Source organism: Gymnoscopelus microlampas (genome assembly GCF_963454915.1).
Source record: "Gymnoscopelus microlampas genome assembly, chromosome: 24".
In the NCBI taxonomy this organism is placed as follows: Eukaryota; Metazoa; Chordata; class Actinopteri; order Myctophiformes; family Myctophidae; genus Gymnoscopelus; species Gymnoscopelus microlampas.
In genome coordinates this window covers 20,836,569-20,856,674 of record NC_139961.1, presented here as the reverse complement: position 1 = coordinate 20,856,674, position 20,106 = coordinate 20,836,569, and the positions used below count along the sequence as shown (strand labels likewise).

The 20,106-nt window shown below is 42.7% G+C and overlaps 1 protein-coding gene across 2 annotated transcripts in view; it reads left to right on the top strand.

The window, feature by feature from the left end:
- The window catches only part of agap1 (ArfGAP with GTPase domain, ankyrin repeat and PH domain 1), a gene marked incomplete at its 5' end in the record, with an annotated part of 339,845 nt that overhangs the window by 202,239 nt on the left and 117,500 nt on the right, over window positions 1-20,106 (top strand). For both annotated transcript variants that reach the window (XM_084050611.1, XM_084050610.1), the window contains 3 exons: window positions 6,940-7,025; window positions 8,205-8,346; window positions 13,174-13,308. In XM_084050611.1, the coding sequence (XP_083906737.1) occupies window positions 6,940-7,025; window positions 8,205-8,346; window positions 13,174-13,308 (363 nt within the window). The remainder of the gene's footprint in view (window positions 1-6,939; window positions 7,026-8,204; window positions 8,347-13,173; window positions 13,309-20,106) is intronic.

The following is a 20,106-nucleotide window of genomic DNA, read 5'->3' as shown; positions in this document are numbered from 1 at the left end:
CTCTCTCTCTCTCTCTCTCTCTCTCTCTCTCTCTCTCTCTCTCTCTCTCTCTCTCTCTCTGACATGGTGCTTGTATTTGACTGTGCATGCATAACTGGGCCTTTGATTTGCTTTTATTCTCTCTCTCTTTTCTTGGCTGCTCTTGTATAAACTAGCTGACGTGGATGCAGGTAACTATCCCCCTCTTATTCCCTCTCTCTCTCTCTCTCTATCCATCTATCTTCCTCCTGTCATTTATCGCTCATCCATCCATCTAGCCGTCCATTCCCCCCGTCTCTCCGTTCAGGGGGGCAGGGTTGGGCTGACCCTGGGTCAGGTCAGTCAGTAGCATCTCGTCGAGGTCTCAGGTTCTAAACGAGACATACAAACTGTCTTTTTCTCAATTCTCAATAACCACACTTGGGTGAGCTTTCAAACACTTCAGAGGCTTTTAACAGGTGCAGTGGATATCGGTAATCACACAGGTGCAAATAATGTTCCTAATCACTAGCTGTTCTTTCATATTCAACTGTTTCCTAGGCGTGTTTGTGTTTTCCACTTCCTGTCGATTTGATCCAATGAAATCCAATGAAACTGGTCAGATGACCAATGATATCCAATGATATCCAATGAAATCGACAGGAAGTGGAAAACACACAGCCTAGGAAACAGGTGAATAAAGACGCTGTATTACACAAACATTTTCAAAAAGTGTAAATAGTAGATCTACAAGCTCAAAACGCGTCGCATAGTGGTGCGTTTTGAGCTTGTAGATCTACTATTTCCACAATTCATGTTTTTTAAAGTCGTTAAATCATGCAAGTTATTTGTCATATCTGCACCTTTTGTTTACGAAACCCTAAAAGCCAAACAGAAATGTAATTATTTTTCATAATGATCCAATGTTCAACGTCAGAGAGGCGTTTGAACCGTTAATCGCAGTAATTTGAGCAACAATTAATCGTCGAGTAAAATGTCACAATCGTGACAGCCCTACAAGGCACATAATATGACAAATAACGTATACGAAGAAATGAATGAACGTATTTAATACATTTGTGCTTCCAATATATGGAGAGAATAGTAGCAGTAAGGTACGTAGAAGTTGAACCTGAGACCTGAGGTCAAGTTGCTGCTGCCTGTGTTTGATCAAAATGTTCACTCTGTATTTTAATGTGTAGCGATGCACAACTTTGTGTCATGTTCCCATCCTGTGTGCGTGCGTGCGTGCGTGCGTGCGTGCGTGTGTACATGCGTGTGTGCATGAGAGATTTTGAGCATGGTTCACACAGGTACACACACCAACACATACTTGAATACTTAGTTAAACTCTCTCTGTCTCTCTCACACTCTCTCACACTTTTACGTGCGCGCGCACACACACACACACACACACACACACACACACACACACACACACACACATGCACACGCGCAGTGCTGACTGTGTGATATACTGTACAGCCTGACAGAGATCTGCATTGAGCCATCTGCTTTGCTGCAGCAAGAGAATACCACATAGTAGCATCACTTAACTACACAATACTACCATACTATACAGGACCCCCGAATAGATGTGTATTTGGCTGCGGACCCCCATCTGAAAAGATGTTGTGCCAGGGACCCCCAGAAGAAAAGATTTGTGTAAAAAATGCACAAAACTATTCGACATTTTTAAACATTTTCGATATTTTTTTTTAATTTCTCAAAAAAGGCAGATGTACAAACTTGTAGATCTGCAACGTATAAATGGATAAAGTGGTTAAAATGACCATTGAATTAAATGACCATTCAGATCGATAGGTTTCCCTCTGTCCACATAACTAATAGACAGAATGCTGTGCTAAAGCTAATCTATCAACACATATCTTCTCGTATGGGGGACCCTGCTGGCACAAAGTCTTTACAAATGGGGTGGTCCGTAGCCTAATGTGTATTCATTTTGGGTTGTACTTGACATGACAATGTTTGAGAACCTCTGACTTATTGGCAGGTTGTCCCCAAGACATAGCATAGCCTTCAGTCGTACGCAGTGTAATTCTCAGCGTTATTGTCACTCTGACAGTGTACAAAAGGAGTTAGATATGTACACTGTATGTACACTGTACATATCTAAATATGTAAATATAGAGGCATTTTTATGTTCTATAAACTCAGTGGTCTGTGCTCATGCAGTTTGCTTATAGACACCTTCACTTTAAAAGGCCTCATGAGCCTGAAAATAGTGTGTGTGTGTGTGTGTGTGTGTGTGTGTGTGTGTGTGTGTGTGTGTGTGTGTGTGTGTGTGTGTGTGTGTGTGTGTGTGTGTGTGTGTGTGTGTGTGTGTGTGTGTGTGTGTGTGTGTGTGTGTGTGTGTGTGTGTGTGTGTGTGTGTGTGTGTGTGTGTGCGCGCGTGTGTGTGTGCGCACTTGAGCGCCATGGTGTCAGTGGCTGCAATGTGAAGTGTGGGCTAAATGGTAATTTACTTACGGGCGTGTGTGCACGTGTGTCTGTGTGAACCATGCTCAAACACACACACACACACACACACACACACACACACACACACACACATGCTTCCTTCCACAGTCTCATAGCTGGGAACGTGGAGAAACGACTAAAAATAAAAGGGGAAACGCATGTGATGGACTGTGTGTGTGTGTGTGCCTCTTGTCCCCGCTGAGGCGCGCACGCATATGATGGACTGTTTGTGTGCATGCCTGCCTGCCTCTTCTTGTCCCCGCTGAGGCGTGCACGTGCACACATAAACAGACAGCGTGTCATTATGGGGAGCGTCGTGCCCTGACCTCACCGCCACGGCCACAAATATGAGCGGACCCGCTGGCTCAGCCTTACACACACACACACACACACAGACACACACACACACACACACACACACACACACACACACACACACACACACACACACATGCGCGCTTAAGCCTGAGTTGTACCTAGTCTCACGACCAACAACAGCAGATCTACAAGCTCACAACATGTCATAGTGCGACACGTTGTGAGCTTGTGCATCCGCTGTTTTCGCTTTAGTTTAGTAAAAACGTTAGTTACTAGTTACATTTTATACATTTGAAAACTTTTACATTAACCACTTCAGCCCGACATACATTTTAGCCATTTGAAAACAGTGGCATGCGACACATTGTGAGCTTGTAGATCTGCTATTTTCAAGTTTTTAACATTTTATACATTTGAAAACTTTTTGATGCCAATACATTTTTACTTTTACTCAAGTACATTTTTAATTCCGGACTTTTACTTGTAATGCAGTATTTCAACATTGCAGCATTGATACTTTCACTTAAGTACAACATTTTTGTACTTTTTCCACCACTGGACACATTCCACATGTGTTCCCCTCCGTGTCCGGAATGCCATCGCGGTTGCAGTCGCGAACGGGACCGTCCTGTGCTTTTTTCATAATCACAGGTTTTGGGTTTTTCGCTGCGATAATTTACGCGACCGTCGACACGGCTCTATTTGTGGTCCTGTCAAAAGTGTTGCCCTTGAGCGAAAAGGACGTTGAACCCTCAACCTTTTGCTACCGTGTTGTGTACAGTATGTTTCTCAAGAGAGAGGGAAGACATGTTGGATGTCTTTTTTTACTGTGTGGTAGAAAAGGGTTCTGAGATAAAAATAAACAAAAACTGCCACCGCCACTAAATCAAAAAAAGTCACTTTTATAGAAAAGTAAGTGGACGACATAACTTTTCCAGAGCGGCGCCCGAGGTTTGATTTGTCGTCAAAATGTGTTCTAAACCCACGACCTTCCTCGGAGCGCTGAGAAATCCATTCAGGACATCACCGTTTTCCTCTCTCTGCTTGTTGAACGCTGATAGACAATCCACATTGCCTGTGCGCGTGTGTGTACATGTTTGTGTGTGTGTGTGTGTGTGTGTGTGTACGTGCACACGAATGTGTGCAGTTTGTGTGGTGCACTAGCGTACGGTGGGTTCTAACGTGGACCGGGCCAGACCCCCCGACCAAAGTCTAATGTTATGTAGACAGATGCCAGGTTAATTTCTAGACCTGGCATCCTATAGTGTGTATAGTATATAGATTATACTATATATATATATTAGATTATATAATATACTAGATTATAGATGTTTTTAGATTATATGTTTAGACCAATTATAGGTTGTTGGTGTATCTATGATCCTAGATGACTATCTCTATGCATTTGATGTGTTACATTGTGCTTACTTTGTTTTCTGTAAGTCATTCTGGATTGAGAGCGTCTGCTAAACGCCTAAATTGTTAATTCTAGCGTGCATGTGTGTCTGTATGTGTGCGTTTGCGGGATCGCGTGCCTGTGTGTAAACACGTCTGTATGCGTGCGTTAAGTGTATGTGTGTGCATTTTGTATCCGTGTACATGTCATCTGCGCGCGTTTTGTCTGATTCCATGCGTGCGTGTCTGTGTACATGTGTCTCTATTTTCTTGCGCGTTTTCGCGTTGCGTGCGTCTCTGTCTGTATACGGGTCTGTCTGTATGCGCGCGTGCGTCTGATTGTTTATGTGAACAACATGTATGTCGTCGCTGTCAGGCAGAAACCTCGTAACTACATGTTTCGACTTCTTTCCGTCTTTCCGTAAATAAATGCCTTAGTTCATCATGCATACATGCATAGGGTTGGATATGTACATTTATAATGATGATTTTCTTGTTGTAAGGTCCGTTGTAAACAAAGACCGAAAATAAACCATTGATTCATTCATTTGTTCATACAACAGTGTCGCACAAAATAGTGAAAATAGCAGATCTACAAGCTCACAACGCGTCGCATCGCGACGCATTGTGAGCTTGTAGATCTGCTATTTTCACTATTTTCTAAAATATTTATTTTTAGTTTTATGATAATTAAAAAGGGAACAGTTTTGGGACATACAGTTCAAGGTTTCCGGCCGACAGCAACGATTATGTAAATGCGTGGGCGCTGCGCGTGTGGGTCTCCTGGGTGCCGTGTCCCCAAGCTGAGGTCATAACATAATTTTGGAGAACAGCCTGGCTGCGTTGAGCTCGGCTCAGCCCAGCCATGTCTTGTTCCTCCATCACTACAGTGGAAAACACTGTGTCGTGTGTTATATCTGTTTCTGGACGATGATGATGATGAGTTCAAAACACTTCCTGTTTAGCTATTAAAGCCATGCAGCAGGCTGAACAGGCATTGCTATTTAAAGGACGACTTCACCCATTTTCTTCCTATAATTGGTCTTCACTAATGCTCATGATAAAGTGGTACTGTTTTTTTCTACTCAGTCTATGTCTCATAGGAGGGCTGTGGACACTTGGATTTTTTTTTTCAAATTGTATTTGGATTTTTATTATCGTGAGAACAATGACTTCCATTATAGCATGCTAGCTTTCCAGGAATAGAAAGAAAGAAGCAGTTTCTATTAGCTTGGATTCCCTATTGATGATGTCACTGGTAGGCGGGTTTCTGAAGGGTCCACAGGCCTCCTCTGAGACAGACTGAGTAGATAAAATTGGTACCATATTATAATGAGCATTGGTGAAGACCAGTTATATGAAGATAGCTTGAAAATTGGTGAAGTCGTCCTTTAACCACATGAAACCCCTATAGCGTCCCTATGCGGCCATGTCGTAGTAGGCGAACATTGGCCCTGAAAATAGCAGATCTACAAATGTGATCCAACACTCGGGAACGCTGACAATGTTGCCGGAAATATAACGTCACCCACTTTTCAACCCCAATTTGTAGTCGTTATGCCAAACAATTCTTCCCTCACACATTTGTGGGGAAGAACGCTCACAACGCAGCACGACACGTTGTGAGCTCGTAGATCTGCTATTTTCTGCTCACTATTTTCTTTCCTCACAATACCGATGCTGGGGTTTAAAGGGTTAAGTGACTGATTAGTCCAAAGGAATGTGTTGTGAGGATGAAAGCAGTTATGACTCAGCACAGGTGAAGTGCTCTTATACAATATACACACAGTTACTGTGTATAACCGTGTGCTTCTCTTACACATGTAGATGGAATGTATGCGCGCGCACACACACACACACACACACACACACACACACACACACACTTGCATCTACATGTGTGTCTTACCTGTGGAGCCACATTCCTCAAATTCATCTGGGGTCCTTAATGCCAACCGTGTGTGTGTGTGTGTGTGTGTGTGTGTGTGTGTGTGTGTGTGTGTGTGTGTGTGTGTGCGTTGTCCATATGCAGTCTCTACCTCCCCATTTTCCCAACAGGCATAGATAATCGCCTGACTCTAGATCAGTCTCTAAGCCGATTCTCTCAACATAATAAATCCTAGAGCCTCTCGCCTCCCCCCCGATTGGAGCCGTCATCATTATTCACCTAAATCCATACAATGTGTCATTGATCGCTCATTGATCGGTCATTGGCTCTTGCTCATTTCATTCCACAATTAGGCTAGTGGTTCTCAAACATTTTCATGTCAAGGACCCCCCCAAATTGACATGTATTTGGCCCACTGACCCCCCCCATCTGAAAATACTTTAGTGCCAGGTACTCCCATAGGAGAAGAGTTTTCCACATTTGTCAATGATTTTCGAAAATAGCAGATCTACAAGCTCTCAACGCGTCGCGTTGTGAGAGCTTGTTGATCGGCTATTTTCGAACAGCTGAAATATAAGATTTAGTGTTGCTCATTTTGCTTGGGCGGGGGGCCCCCTAGGAACTCCCTCAAAGACCCTTGAGAACCGCTTTGAGACCAAAGCGCATTAGACTCCTAGCCCAAGGACAATAACATACATTAGAGGCAATAACATAGAAACATCCAGATCACATCCATGCTCTAGCACTAAAAACACAGCTCTCCACTGATCGTAGATATACGACTCTATAGCCTTTAACTACGTCTCTATCCATTCATCGATCTCCATCCCTCCGTCCGTCCCTCTCTCCTCTCCTCCTCCTCCTCTCATGGTTTTGTCCTCTGCTCCCTCCTCCTGCAGGCGGCCGTTTCAAGAAGGAGATTGTGGTCGACGGCCAGAGCCACCTCCTGCTCATCAGGGACGAAGGGGGACCCCCGGAGGCACAGGTTGGTACTGCACGCCCCCCTAGTCCTCACAGACACAGTACAGAAAACTGCAGACGTTATGTTAATGATTTGTATTAACGGATATTATTATTATCAGAGGAATACTAACGGATTGCTCCGTCTAATGCCTGGTCTTTTGTTTTCTTCACGGCGTATGATTAACTAATTAACTAATAAACACACTTTCAGAAGCCAAACAGATGTATAAAGTAGGTCAGAAGGGGGGGGTGGGGGGGAAGGAGGGGGGAGGGGGGGGGGGGGCTCGACCAAATGGTGTTTGTGTCTAGACAGAAGCCCTTGAACTGTGACCACGAAGATGAATAATTGACACGTTTTATTTACTCCTGTTCTACTGTACCTGCAATCTGCTCCTCCGTAACCGAATCTTTCTACAGTTATGCCCGTTGACTCTCTTCGTCTTCCTTGTCTCTCCTTATCTCTCTCTCTCTCTCACACTCTCTCTCTCTCTCTATCTCTCTCTTGCACTCGCTCGCTCGCTCTGTCTCTCGCTCTCTCTCTCTGTGTTTCTCTCTCGCCCACTCTCTCTCTCTCCCCTCATCTTCGGTCTCTCATATTCTCATTCTTACATTATCTGCATTATCTCTTCTTTTTTTCTCTTATTGTCTCTCTCTCATTCTATTTTTCTCATTGTCTCTCCTATTCTCTTTCTTATTATCTTTCTTTCTCTCTGTCCTTTTCTCTGTATCTGTCTCTGTCGCGCTCTGTCTCTGTCTCTGTCTCTTGTCTCTGTCTGTCTCTCTCTCTCTCTCTCTCTCTCTCTCTCTCTCTCTCTCTCTCTCTCTCTCTCTCTCTCTCTCTCTCTGTCTCATATTCTCTCCATATCATGTATATTATGCTGCTATGCTCACGCACCTTATACTTAACCTCAGGTACTTACCGCACGGATAGATATAATATGTGTAAATATGTAGATCAAGTGTTGTTTATGTTTTATCTCTCCCTCTCTTCCCCCCTTGTTCCCTTTTTTATGGAAATAACTAAAACGATGGAGCTTGCACAAAAACACATTTCAACCACTGTTTTACACCTGTAAACCTGTGATGTGACAATAAAGTTGATTCTGACCTCTCTCCCTCTCTCTCCATGTCTCTCTCTATGTCTCTCACTCTCTCGCTCTCTCTCTCTCCATGTCTCTCTCTGTGTCTCTCTCCCCTACAGTTTGCGTTGTGGGTGGATGCAGTGATCTTTGTGTTCAGTCTAGAGGATGAGATCAGCTTCCAGACGGTCTACCACTACTACAGCCGTCTGGCCAACTACCGCAACACTGCTGACCTGCCCCTGGTGCTGGTGGGCACGCAAGGTACACACACACACACACACACACACACACACACACACACACACACACACACACACACACACACACACACACACATGCCAACCTGCTGCTGGTACTGGTGGGCACGCAAGGTCAGACACACACGCACACACACATAGACATAGACACGCATGGACGCACATACAGTACACACACATGCACACCCATAGACACGCATGGACGCACATACAGTACACACACATGCACACACATAGACACGCATGGACGGACTTACGGTACACACACATGCACACACATAGACACGCATGGACGGACTTACGGTACACACACAAGCATACACCGACGCACGCAGACAGACAGACAGACGCACCGACAGATAGCGGGACACAACACCAGCACACATAACACAGAAAGATGAAAATACATACGGTCATTTGGTAGCGCGGACATCTTGGCGGGGTATAAACAGGTTGACTTAACAGTGACCCCCACCAGTATGTCTGCAGCTACTATGCCATGCCCCCCCCCCCCCCCCCCCCCAGTACAGTAGGACCAGTAAGAGTCATTATGGTTACACTTACAGTACACCATGTACCCCCGTAACTCTTGGTTCCATTTGTACACTCTTGGGGTCCATTTGGTTCCATTTGTATACTCTCAGGGTCCAGTTGGTTCCATTATACAATCTTAGTTACACACTGACCCGTAAGGGTCCATTTGGTTCCTAACTATAAATAATTTAACTGGGGGACCCCACTTTAACTCATTGAGTGCCATTTACGTGTTTCACGTGTTTTTACCGCTATGGTGCTGGGTGCCAATGACGTGTTTGACGTGTTTTTGAAAAAAATAGTTGTTGTTTTTTTAAAACATGTTCAGAACTGCAAGATATCATCATCTGAAGACGTGCAGCTCCATCCACTCCTTGTTTAACGTATAACTGAAAAAGGCTGTATCTCGCTTCCTAAGCACTTTTTTTTTTACTTTGAAAAAAACACTGGCACTGGGACAACATATTTCTGTATAATTCTGGCAATTCTGGCACTCAATGAGTTGTTAACAACCACTTCTCTTACCGCAATCTAGGAACCCATTCAGTAATTATTTATTTTTGTAATCCTTTGTTTTTGCCTCTTGGGGCACAACCTCCTTTTTTTGAGTTAAACAGGAACTCGGGTTTGGCTCCTCCCCTTTCCTAGTCAACTTCCTCCCGGATGCTTCTGTGTTTATTGCATTACACTGTCTTAAACATTACTGTACATGCCTTAAACATTACATGTTTATGGCAGTGGTGCTGACAGATTGAGAGATTACTCTTACCCTACAGTAAGTAGCGTACATGGTTTGAGTAACTATCAAAAATGTAAGATCCTCATCCTCAAGATGAATTATGATACTACTACATAAACATAATACACAAATCTGTGTTTAACCACTTGAACCCCACTATGTAAATTCTGGGGGGAATATTCACTGAGCTTGTAGATCCACTGAGCTTGTAGATGGGCTGTTTTTGGCGAAGAGATTCGGTGTGAACTGAAAAAAAGCTACCGAATTCTGTTTGTCTAAGACTAGAGGGTTTAAGTGGTTACTTTTTGGAAACCCAACTAGATTGTCAGTTGTTGTTATTATGTATTATTGAAGTCTGTCCAAGATAATGATTGTTTTGGGAAAATACGCTGCTGGATCTTTTTTTACGGGTATTGTCTTTCACACAGCCATCTGCTGTTTTATTGATACGCTGGATCAATTAAATTGCCATGTGCAATAAAATATTCATCCAGCAGTTTGCCTTTAAGTGACGTATTAGTAGAGACATGTTGGCACAACGCATAGAGAGACACATGGTAGCAAGACAACACAACACCTTCTGTACTGTCTGCCTGGCTTCTGGCCTGAGCTCACACTGACACCCGGTGGTTCCTTCTTGTCATTACATGTTAAAAGACCTCTGGATATCAGTCTTGCTCTCTCACTCTCTCTTTCTTTTTCTTTCTCACTCTCTCCCTCTTTCTCTCTCTCTCTCTTTCACTCTCTCTCTCTCTCTCTCTCTTTCTCTCTCTCTTTCATCTTCTTCTCCTTCCTCTCTCTCGCTCTCTTTCTTCTTCCTCTCGCTCTCTCTCTCTCGCTCTCGCTCTCTCTCGCTCTCGCTCTCTCTCTCTCTCTCTCTCTCGCTCTCGCTCTCTCTCTCTCTCTCTCTCTCTCTCGCACAAGATGTCATCAATACACGTCATTGTTTATGCACAGCTTTGGCAATATATCAAACTAAAACAATATAGACTTATGTATATATTTTGATGTATACATATTGTTTTTGTTTTTAGAATTCACACGTATTTTTCCATAGTTATTAAATCTACATTTCACGTAGAAGTGGATAATAATAGTCATGTTTGGCTAAACCTCACTGCATGGTTATATACTGTACGCCATTGACTTACGGTATATAATGCTGGTCCCCCTGCACGCCCAACACGCTCCATCAACCTTTCAAAACCAACTCCAATGATCCATTCCAGCCATTTCTCAACGTCTTACATGATGTCAAGACCTGGGTGGACGATCATTTTCTCACCCTTAACCCATTAAGACCTGAAGCCGATTCTGCAAATGTCTTTCGTGTTTCTATATCAGTGGTTCTCAAACTTTTTCATAATTGTCAAGGACCCCCCAAATTATATGCATTTGGCCGCTGACCACCATCTCAAAATATTTTGTTCCAGGGACCCCCAGAAGCAAAGATTTGAGTTAAAAATGTTCGCTTTAAAACAATATATATTGAAAGATTTGCACACATGTTCACGATGTATCAAAAATAGCAGATATACAAGCTCGTAGCGCCGCACTATGAGTTTGTAGATCTGCTATTTTTGAATAGCCAAAGTGTAAAATAATGCTTTTTTAGCTCAAATCGAAAAATTACACAGCTGCGTCCCAGGTCTTAATGGGAAAAACAAAAAACAAAACGGAAATCATCATTTTTGGCCATCATCCCACCATAGCCTCCAACTCCTCGGGTGTTTTAAAATTCTAACAGCCGTTCTTCTGTTAAAATCTTTGTTTTTGACAACGATTTTAAACTTGACAAACACATCAGCTCCGTTGTCAAAACAAGCTTCTTCCAACTAAGGGTTATTGCCAAGGTCAAAGCCCTACCTCCCTACCGCACAAACAGCTGGAGATGGTTATTCACACTTTTATTTCCTCCAGAGACTAGACTACTGCAACTCATTGTACACTGGCATCGATAAAAGGCGTCACTTAGGCGTCTGCAGCTGGTCCAGAGCCTAGCTGACCGAAATACAACCACACAATGACATACTGTAGTGATATATTTCAAGCAAGTTTCATATCTCTGCAAGTTGTTTTTTATACCATGCTGTCACATTGTCAGCTTGTAGATCTGCTACTTTTTTTTTAACGGTTTACCTGTAATGACATGTAATGACCAAAATATGGAAACCAGCTTAAATTGTTAGAGGCTTAATGGGAAATCTATTATATTTCTTCTGACCATTCAATGAACTGGAATTTCTTCAGTTTTTAGTAGGTTTGCTTCCTGAGACACTGTATTTGTCTCATCTGTCAATGTTTACTGACAAATTGAGGTTGTTATTGATAAAATGTGCCTATCCATGACCATTTGTACATATCTGTCAAAAGGATACAGATACAAAAAAGCTTGTGTCTTTGTTGGTTAGCGGAGACATACAGAAAAATATCCATGATATGTAGAATTTATACAAGAATAAACTGTCTTTACTAATGAAGGCAGAATGCACATACTGTCAGTGGTGTAAAGTAACCAAGTACATTTACTTACTAAGTACTGTACTTCAGTACAATTTTGAGGTATTTTCCTACTTTAGTGGAGTTAACCACTTAAGCTCTGTATATATTTTGACTATTTGAAAATATCAGATCTACAAGCTCGCGTCGCGATGCGATACATTGTGAGCTTGTAGATCTGCTATTTTCAAAAGATTTTTATACATTTTGAAAACTTTAAATGGGACATGCTGCATAATACTTTTACTTTTGGTACGTTAAGTACATTTTGATACCAATACATTTGTACTTTTACTCAATTAAATTTAGAATTCCTAACAAGAGTATTTCTACATTGCAGTATTGATACTTTTACTTAAGTAAAACATTTGAGTACTTTTTTTCTACCACTGCATACTGTACATGGAACTACTCCTTCACCACTAGATGTCACCAAAGCCCTACTGTACCTTCCCGACACTACAACACTGCATGCTTGAATGAAACGTATGAGTATTAGCATTCTGGCTTTACAATAAATCCTAATTATATTCAGAACAATTACATTCAAAAACAAAAACAATAGGGTCTATGCACAGCAGCCATACTGGGAATGCATTGGGCCTCTTCCTTACTTCCTTCACAGGTGTTACCAATGATACTAATCAAGGCTCTGTTCCATTTAGGGTGGGACAGTGGTTGTCTAATTTTCAAGGACCCCCATAACTCTGAGAGTGTACAAACGGAACCAAATGGACCCTTACGGGTCCATTTGGTTCCGTTTGTACACTCTCAGAGTTACACACCCACCATAAGGGGCCATTTGGGAACCAAAATGGAGTGTTTCTATAATGAGCCAACATGCACGATATCAGCACCCTGACCAGAATGGAACAGAGCCTTCATTAGCACCATTGCTAACACCTGTGAAGGAAGTAAGAAGAGGCCCAATTTTTTTCCAATATGGCTGCTGTGCATAGAGCCTATTCAGCTCTAGTTGGTGAAACGTTGAGTTATAATATTCCCATAAGTAGATTGTTTGTGACTGTGACACTCATTGTGGTGTGTGTCGTGTGCCAGACGCCATCAGCTCAGCCAACCCAAGGGTGATCGACGACAGCAGAGCCAGGAAGCTGTCCAACGACCTGAAGCGGTGTACCTACTACGAGACCTGTGCCACGTACGGCCTCAACGTAGAGCGCGTCTTCCAGGACGGTAAGGGGGAAAAAAACATTTTTATTACTTTCAATGAACAAGAAAATGTGTGTGTGTGTGTTTGACCAGGAACCCCAGTGCTTGAGTCAAAGTATGCTATACTTTGACTCAAGTACTGGGATTGAGTACTTTGTGCACCACTGAGAGAGGTATTGTACAGTAAAAACGAATGAGGGCATTGCATCAATACAATGAGAGAGTATAAGGAGTCCAGTGTCGATTAAAAGGAACATAGGCCATGAACATAAACATACACACACACACACCTCTCCAACCAGCTTATATACTGTACGTAGCTTGAGAAGCACCAAAAGACATTGAATCGGTAAGGAATAAGAATTAGGCTTGTGTCACTTAAAAATGTCGAGCTTGGAGGTACCAGTGGCACACACTTACACACACACGCACACGCTCACGCTCACACTCACACTCACACTCACACTCACACACACACACACACACACACACACACCTCCAACCAGTTTATATGCTGTAGCCCAAGCAGCTCTGAAAGACATTAAATCATCTAAAAAATTGCTAAGAATTTGCCCAGTGTTATTCATGTTTCAGCCAACAGCGACCCCCCCCCCCCCCCCCCCCCCCCCCCGCCCCCACACACACACACACACACACACACACACACACACACACACACACACACCCACCCGACACATGTGAATCCAGAATCATGTTTAAGGCATGTTAAGGAGTGGTGGTGTCTCTCTCTCTCTCTCTCTCTCTCTCGTATATACCTCTGGGAAGGTGACATTCTCCTCTCCGGACCAGCGGCCGCTCCGCTCGGCCATTTGGCCACAGTCTTAATCATGTGTCAATTAAGAGCTAAATGGACCCACTCAGCTATTTAGGTCCGACTGAGCAGCAATTAAGTTTTATCATACCGGGGGAAGGGAGGGGGAGGAGAGGAGGGGAGAGGAAGGGAGAGGAGAGGAAGGGAGAGGGAGGAGAGGAGAGGAGAGGAAGGGAGGGGGAGGAGAGGAGGGGAGAGGAGAGGAAGGGAGAGGAGAGGAGAGCCGGAGTGGGGAGGCGAGGGGACGGCAGAGGAGAGGATAGAGGAGAGGAGCAGAGATGACATGTTCCCTGGCTATTAGCTGAGCCTGGCTAACGTCCATTCCAGGCATGACTAATCTATTAACCCATTGAGGCCTGTGGTTCCGATTCTACAAAAATGTCTTCCAAATCCTAACAGTTTTTAAAAAAAAAACGTATGTTGCTATATCAGTGGTGCTCAAACTTTTTCATGTCAAGGACCTCCAAAATGATATGTATTTGGCCGCAGACCCCCCATCTGAAAATGTTTTGTTCCAGTGACCCCCAGAAACAAAGATTTGTGTTAAAAATGTTCCCTTTAATAATATATAAACTGCTCAAAAAAATAAAGGGAACACTTTGATCCCTTAATTATTTTGAGTTTTTTCATGAACTGTGTACATACTGCTAACGAAAAAACTCAAAAGAATTAAGGGATCAAAGTGTTCCCTTTATTTTTTTGAGCAGTATATATTCATAGATTTCCACACATTTTCACGATTTTTCAAAAATAGCAGATCTACAAGGTCAAAGCGCGTTCCCGGTTTGAATGGGTTAAGAGTGGTGATGAATGGGAAGTCATTGGAGCTGACAGAAAATATGGCTGATTGGTGTCCTGTGTCTCACATGTGAGAATGTGACCTTGCATGATGTGCTATCAACCTCTCTCTCATTGTGACATTGTGTTTTAGGGCGGTGGTTCTGAAAGTGGGGTCCCCAGCAATACAGCATCACAATAACTTTAACCATTTTATCCATATTTTGTTGTCTATTTGGAAAATAGCAGATATACAAGCTCACGGCGTGTCGCTTTGTGCCGCGTGAAAATGTAGCATTCGTTTTTTAACATAAATTTTTTCTTCTGGGGGTCCCTGGTACAAAACGTTTTCAGATGGGGGGTCCGCGGCCAAATACATATCAATTTGGTGTCCTCTGGACACCAATTTGAGAACCACTGTTTTAAGGGGCCACAGCTGGAGGCTATTATGCCTAATTGGGGATCGTTCCTTGGCATGTAAAAGTTCGACAACCCCTGTATTAGGAAAACGGAACAACACCCAAAGTTGAAGAACTTTTCTACGGCACACACCAAACTCACCCCAGTGGCCCACGTTTGTGTCGCACATGGAAGATAAACTCTCTCCTGAGTTGTAGCAGTTGTCCAAAGGCAGCATTGTAAACAGTAAATCCTCGGCGAGGGAGACTTTTTCTTTTTTTTTTAATGTAATTTGGGGTGTATATTAATCAGCCCACGATGGGACGCTGTGGGGTTATTAATAACTCTGCGACTATCTGTTCGGCAAGGCGTGGGGGGTTAAGGCTGTAATTACTGAGAGAAATATATGACATGCAATCAGTGCTTAATTACCAGGCCTGCTGCACTAACTCATCCTGGGTGAGGTCTGTACCTCTCACATGTTTAGCCGCAAGGTACAACTGCTTTTTAGCTGCTGGTACTATAGCTATTTCAGACTTATACAAGGTACAACTGCTTTTTAGTTGCTGGTACTATAGCTATTTCAGACTTATACAAGGTACAACTGCTTTTTGGCTGCTGGTACCGCTATGGTTAGCAAATTGCAGAAATATGTAATGTAATAGTACAGGAATACATATCTTACCACTCTATTGTGAGCTTGTAGATCTGCTAATTTCACTATGTTTTGAAAAATACATTTTTTTGGGGGGGTAATTAAACTAAATTCCAAATGTGCTTCATAACTTGTACTTTTGAATACTTGAGTATTTACTTGAGTATATACTTGGTCCAAGGCTGGACCTATATACGAGAGCTACATACAATTACGTTTGCTATACCTTTTTATCTTCACATATATTTAGCTCTTTATCCAGCGTGAGTTATTAGTAGGAAATGAAGCTATATGGTCCATTGGGTTGATGTATTCCAACGAACGTCTCTCATGTGGAAGCTAATCGTTAGCAAGCGGACCTTGAATTAAGGCCTGTGTTATTATGAGGAAATGTTTTCTTCGTCGCGGTTAGCAAATATCCCGAGTCGGGCCAAATTTAACAACGTCCATGTGTCACCAACGATCTGGGTTTGTTTACTGACAAACTGGCCAAACGGCCCACTTCTAATGAATCATCGTTGTCGTGGCACGTGCAGGTCAGTAGGGGGCAGTGAATGCACATACATCGAGGTAGCATTTTTAAGCACTGGTTGTCCAATTTCTTTTTTCAGGTCAAGGACCCCCTATGTATTTGGCCACGGACCCCCCATCTGAAAATGTTTTGGGCCAGCTGGACCCCCATATACAAGATTTGTGTTGTGTTTTTGTTTGGTTGTTTAAGTTTTTTCACTGAAGCATTCATTATTGAAGCGATTACTAGGATAGCTTCATACCATATGTAAGCAATGTAATATAAAAATGACATTCAACACATCAGTTGAATGTCATTGGGGACCCCACTTTGATCACAATTGGCTTAAAGGACACAAAGGAGTTTGCTGTATCTGTGATGAAAGTCTACTACAGCCTCTAAATGAGTTTTTTTTCCTCTCCTTTTGGAGACACTTGAGTTCACATTATGTTAGACACACCTGAGCTCAGGGTCTCACAGTGTATTTCTGAGAAAGAAGAGACAGACAGACAGACAGAGGACAGACCCGTCTGCCTACCTGTTCACGTTCGTGGCAGCTCTGCTCACCGCTGTGTGCAACCGTTCTGTAGTTGTTGTGATTTGCAATGATCTAACAGTCAAAAAAAAAGAAAGAAAAAGATCAGCATACTTTATATTAGAAGCTTCTGAAGTTGTGCTGTGGTGGAATAGCCAACGTAAACGTGTGTGTGTGTGTGTGTGTGTGTGTGTGACGTCCTGCGACATGGCCTCCATGTGTATTTTTCACTTGACTATATCATCCATTAATCAGGCCTTCTAATTCTCCACCACACTGGAATCCACAGATGAGTGGCACCGTGATTATTTTAATGTATTCTGTCCACCTCCATAGCATTGCCTCTGCCTCAACGTGTGTGTGTGTGTGTGTGTGTGTGTGTGTGTGTGTGTGTGTGTGTGTGTGTGTGTGTGTGTGTGTGTGTGTGTGTGTGTGTGTGTGTGTGTGTGTGTGTGTGTGTGTGTGTGTGTGTGTGTGTGTGTGTGTGTGTGTGTGTGCTCACACGCGTGCGCACACGTGCATGCGTGTCTTGAGTTGTGAGTACTTGTGCGTATTAATTCACATTTGTGTGTGGTAATCTGTGCATATTGCATGTCTTAAGTGCTTGTCTGTGTATAGATGTGTGTGTGGTTTGATTGAATGCATGCACATGCAGTACACACACACACACACACACACACACACACACACACACACACACACACACACACACACACACACACACACACACACACACACACACGCACACAGGGATAGGTTTTCTGGAATTAGCGAGCAGCGTTCTATTCTTTCATAATTACCAGCGTACTTAGCGATGACCTTAATTTGTAGCCGAGTACTTCAGTAATGACGTAGGTCTGCTCTCCGTCTCTCCACTGCTAATTGGTCTGAAGCCATCCCAATACACACACACACACACACACACACACACACACACACACACACACACACACACACACACACACACATCATGACAATGACAGTAATTGTATCCAATGATTTGTGCAGTAAAGTATACCGTTTTTAGATAATCGGGATATTTATACGTGCATTAGAATCAGATGTTCTGTTGTTGCAATAACTGTCCGGCAGACTTCGTAGCATCGAAGCAAAGACATAAAGACGATTATAGCTACAATCCAGGACTTCTACAAATGTCGTTTAAATCCCAACAGTTTTCTGAAAAAACATATGTTTCTATATCAGTGGTTCTCAAACTTTTTCATGTCAAGGACCCCCAAAATGATATGTATTTGGCCACAGACCCCCATCTCAAAATATGTTGTTCCAGGGACCCCCCAGAAGCAAAGATTTGAGTTAAAAATGTTCGCTTTAAAAGAATATATATATTCAAAGATTTGCACACATTTTCATGATTTTTCAAAATTAGCAGACCTACAAGCTCATAGCGCTTCCATTGAGACATATTGGTTCTTTTCGACTGTCAATCCGACGTATTTCACAGGCTTTGGATTTTTGTTTCCGTACGCTATGGTTCGGTTTATAGTTGATCTACAAGCTCACTGTGTGTCGTAATGCGATGCGCTCTGAGCTTCTAGATCAACTATTTTAGCAACAAGCCATCTACAAGCTCTCAATAGCTTATAGATAGGCTATTTTTCTGTTATTATTTTAAAGGAGTAGTTCACCCAAAGAATGGCTTATATTCGATCAGTTACACACCCCATGAAGCATTGAATTCGTGGAGACTTGGTTTTTGTCGCATTCCTGAGCCAATAATTTGATTACCGGCGGAAATATGCTAATGTATCCGGTAGGAGACTCAAAGGAGGCTCTTTAGACCGCCGGTCATCAAATTATTGGCTCAGGAATGTGACAAAAACAAAAGAAATCTCCATGAATTCAGTGCTTCATGAGGTGTAGTGTGTAGTTGATAGAAATTAAGTCATTTTTTGGGTGAACTACTCCTTTAAGATTACAGCACTTGAGAGTGGTCACATATATGTTCTTCCATAAAACCCTAATGGTCTCAGATATTTCATAAATGCATGGTTAAAGCCGCAATCTGTGATCTCTTCACCTGGTTATGTAGAGCAGCAGGAACAATTTCAGTCGTGAGATTTTTATTTAGCTTTGATCCTTGTATACCACTTATTAGCCCATTTATACCGGCTCCGATTTGCATTCCCCGCCGTTCCGCTCCGTTCCGCTCAGTACCGCGACGGTACGGAGTCAGTAAGTCAGTCAGTCAGTCATCAACGGTGATATATCGTCCGCGCGTCCCCCTAACGAGCGGTCCCTGTATTCAGACGCGACGGCCGGACATCTACAAGCTCCTCACTGACAAATCACCACTAAAGACTCACATTTAAATGACATTTGCAACAAACACAAATTTGTTCCCCGGCCGCGAGGAGCCGCCGCGCGTCCGGAAATTAACCCATTAAGACCTGGAACCCACCTGTGTCATTTTTTTTTTTTTTTTTTTCTTTGGGCTATTCAAAAATAGCAGATCTACAAGCTCATAGCGCGGCACCGAGTGCCGCGCTATGAGCTTGTAGATCTGCTATTTTTGAAAAAATCTTGATTTTTTTTTTGCAAATCTTTGAAAATATATATATATATATATACATTTTTAACTCATATCTTTTCTTCTGGGGGGTCCCTGGAACAAAATATTTTGAGATGGGGGTCTGCAGACAAATACATAAATGCATTTTGGGGGTCCTTGACATGAAAAAAGTTTGAAAACCACTGATATTATAGCAACATACGTTTTTTTTCAACAACAAAAAAAATAGAATTTAGAAGACATTTGTAGAATCCCCAGAAGCATTGAGTTACAAATGTTCACTTTAATAAAACATAAATATATATACTCAAAGATTTGCGCAGATTTTCTACGATTAAAAGATCCACAAGTGCTGCGCTATGAGCTTGTATATCCGCTAATTTTTTTAATACCCAAAGAAATCTGAAAAAAACAACACAGACAGCGTTCCCGGTCTCAATGGGTTAAATTGCAATGTATGACGGAGGGGACGCGGCGGGGTTCTGGAAGTGTTACATGCCTCGTACGTATTGATCCGCAAAGCTTCTTCTGCATGCATATTCCATGACCTCACTTAATCCAATCCCCCCCGGATTGATCC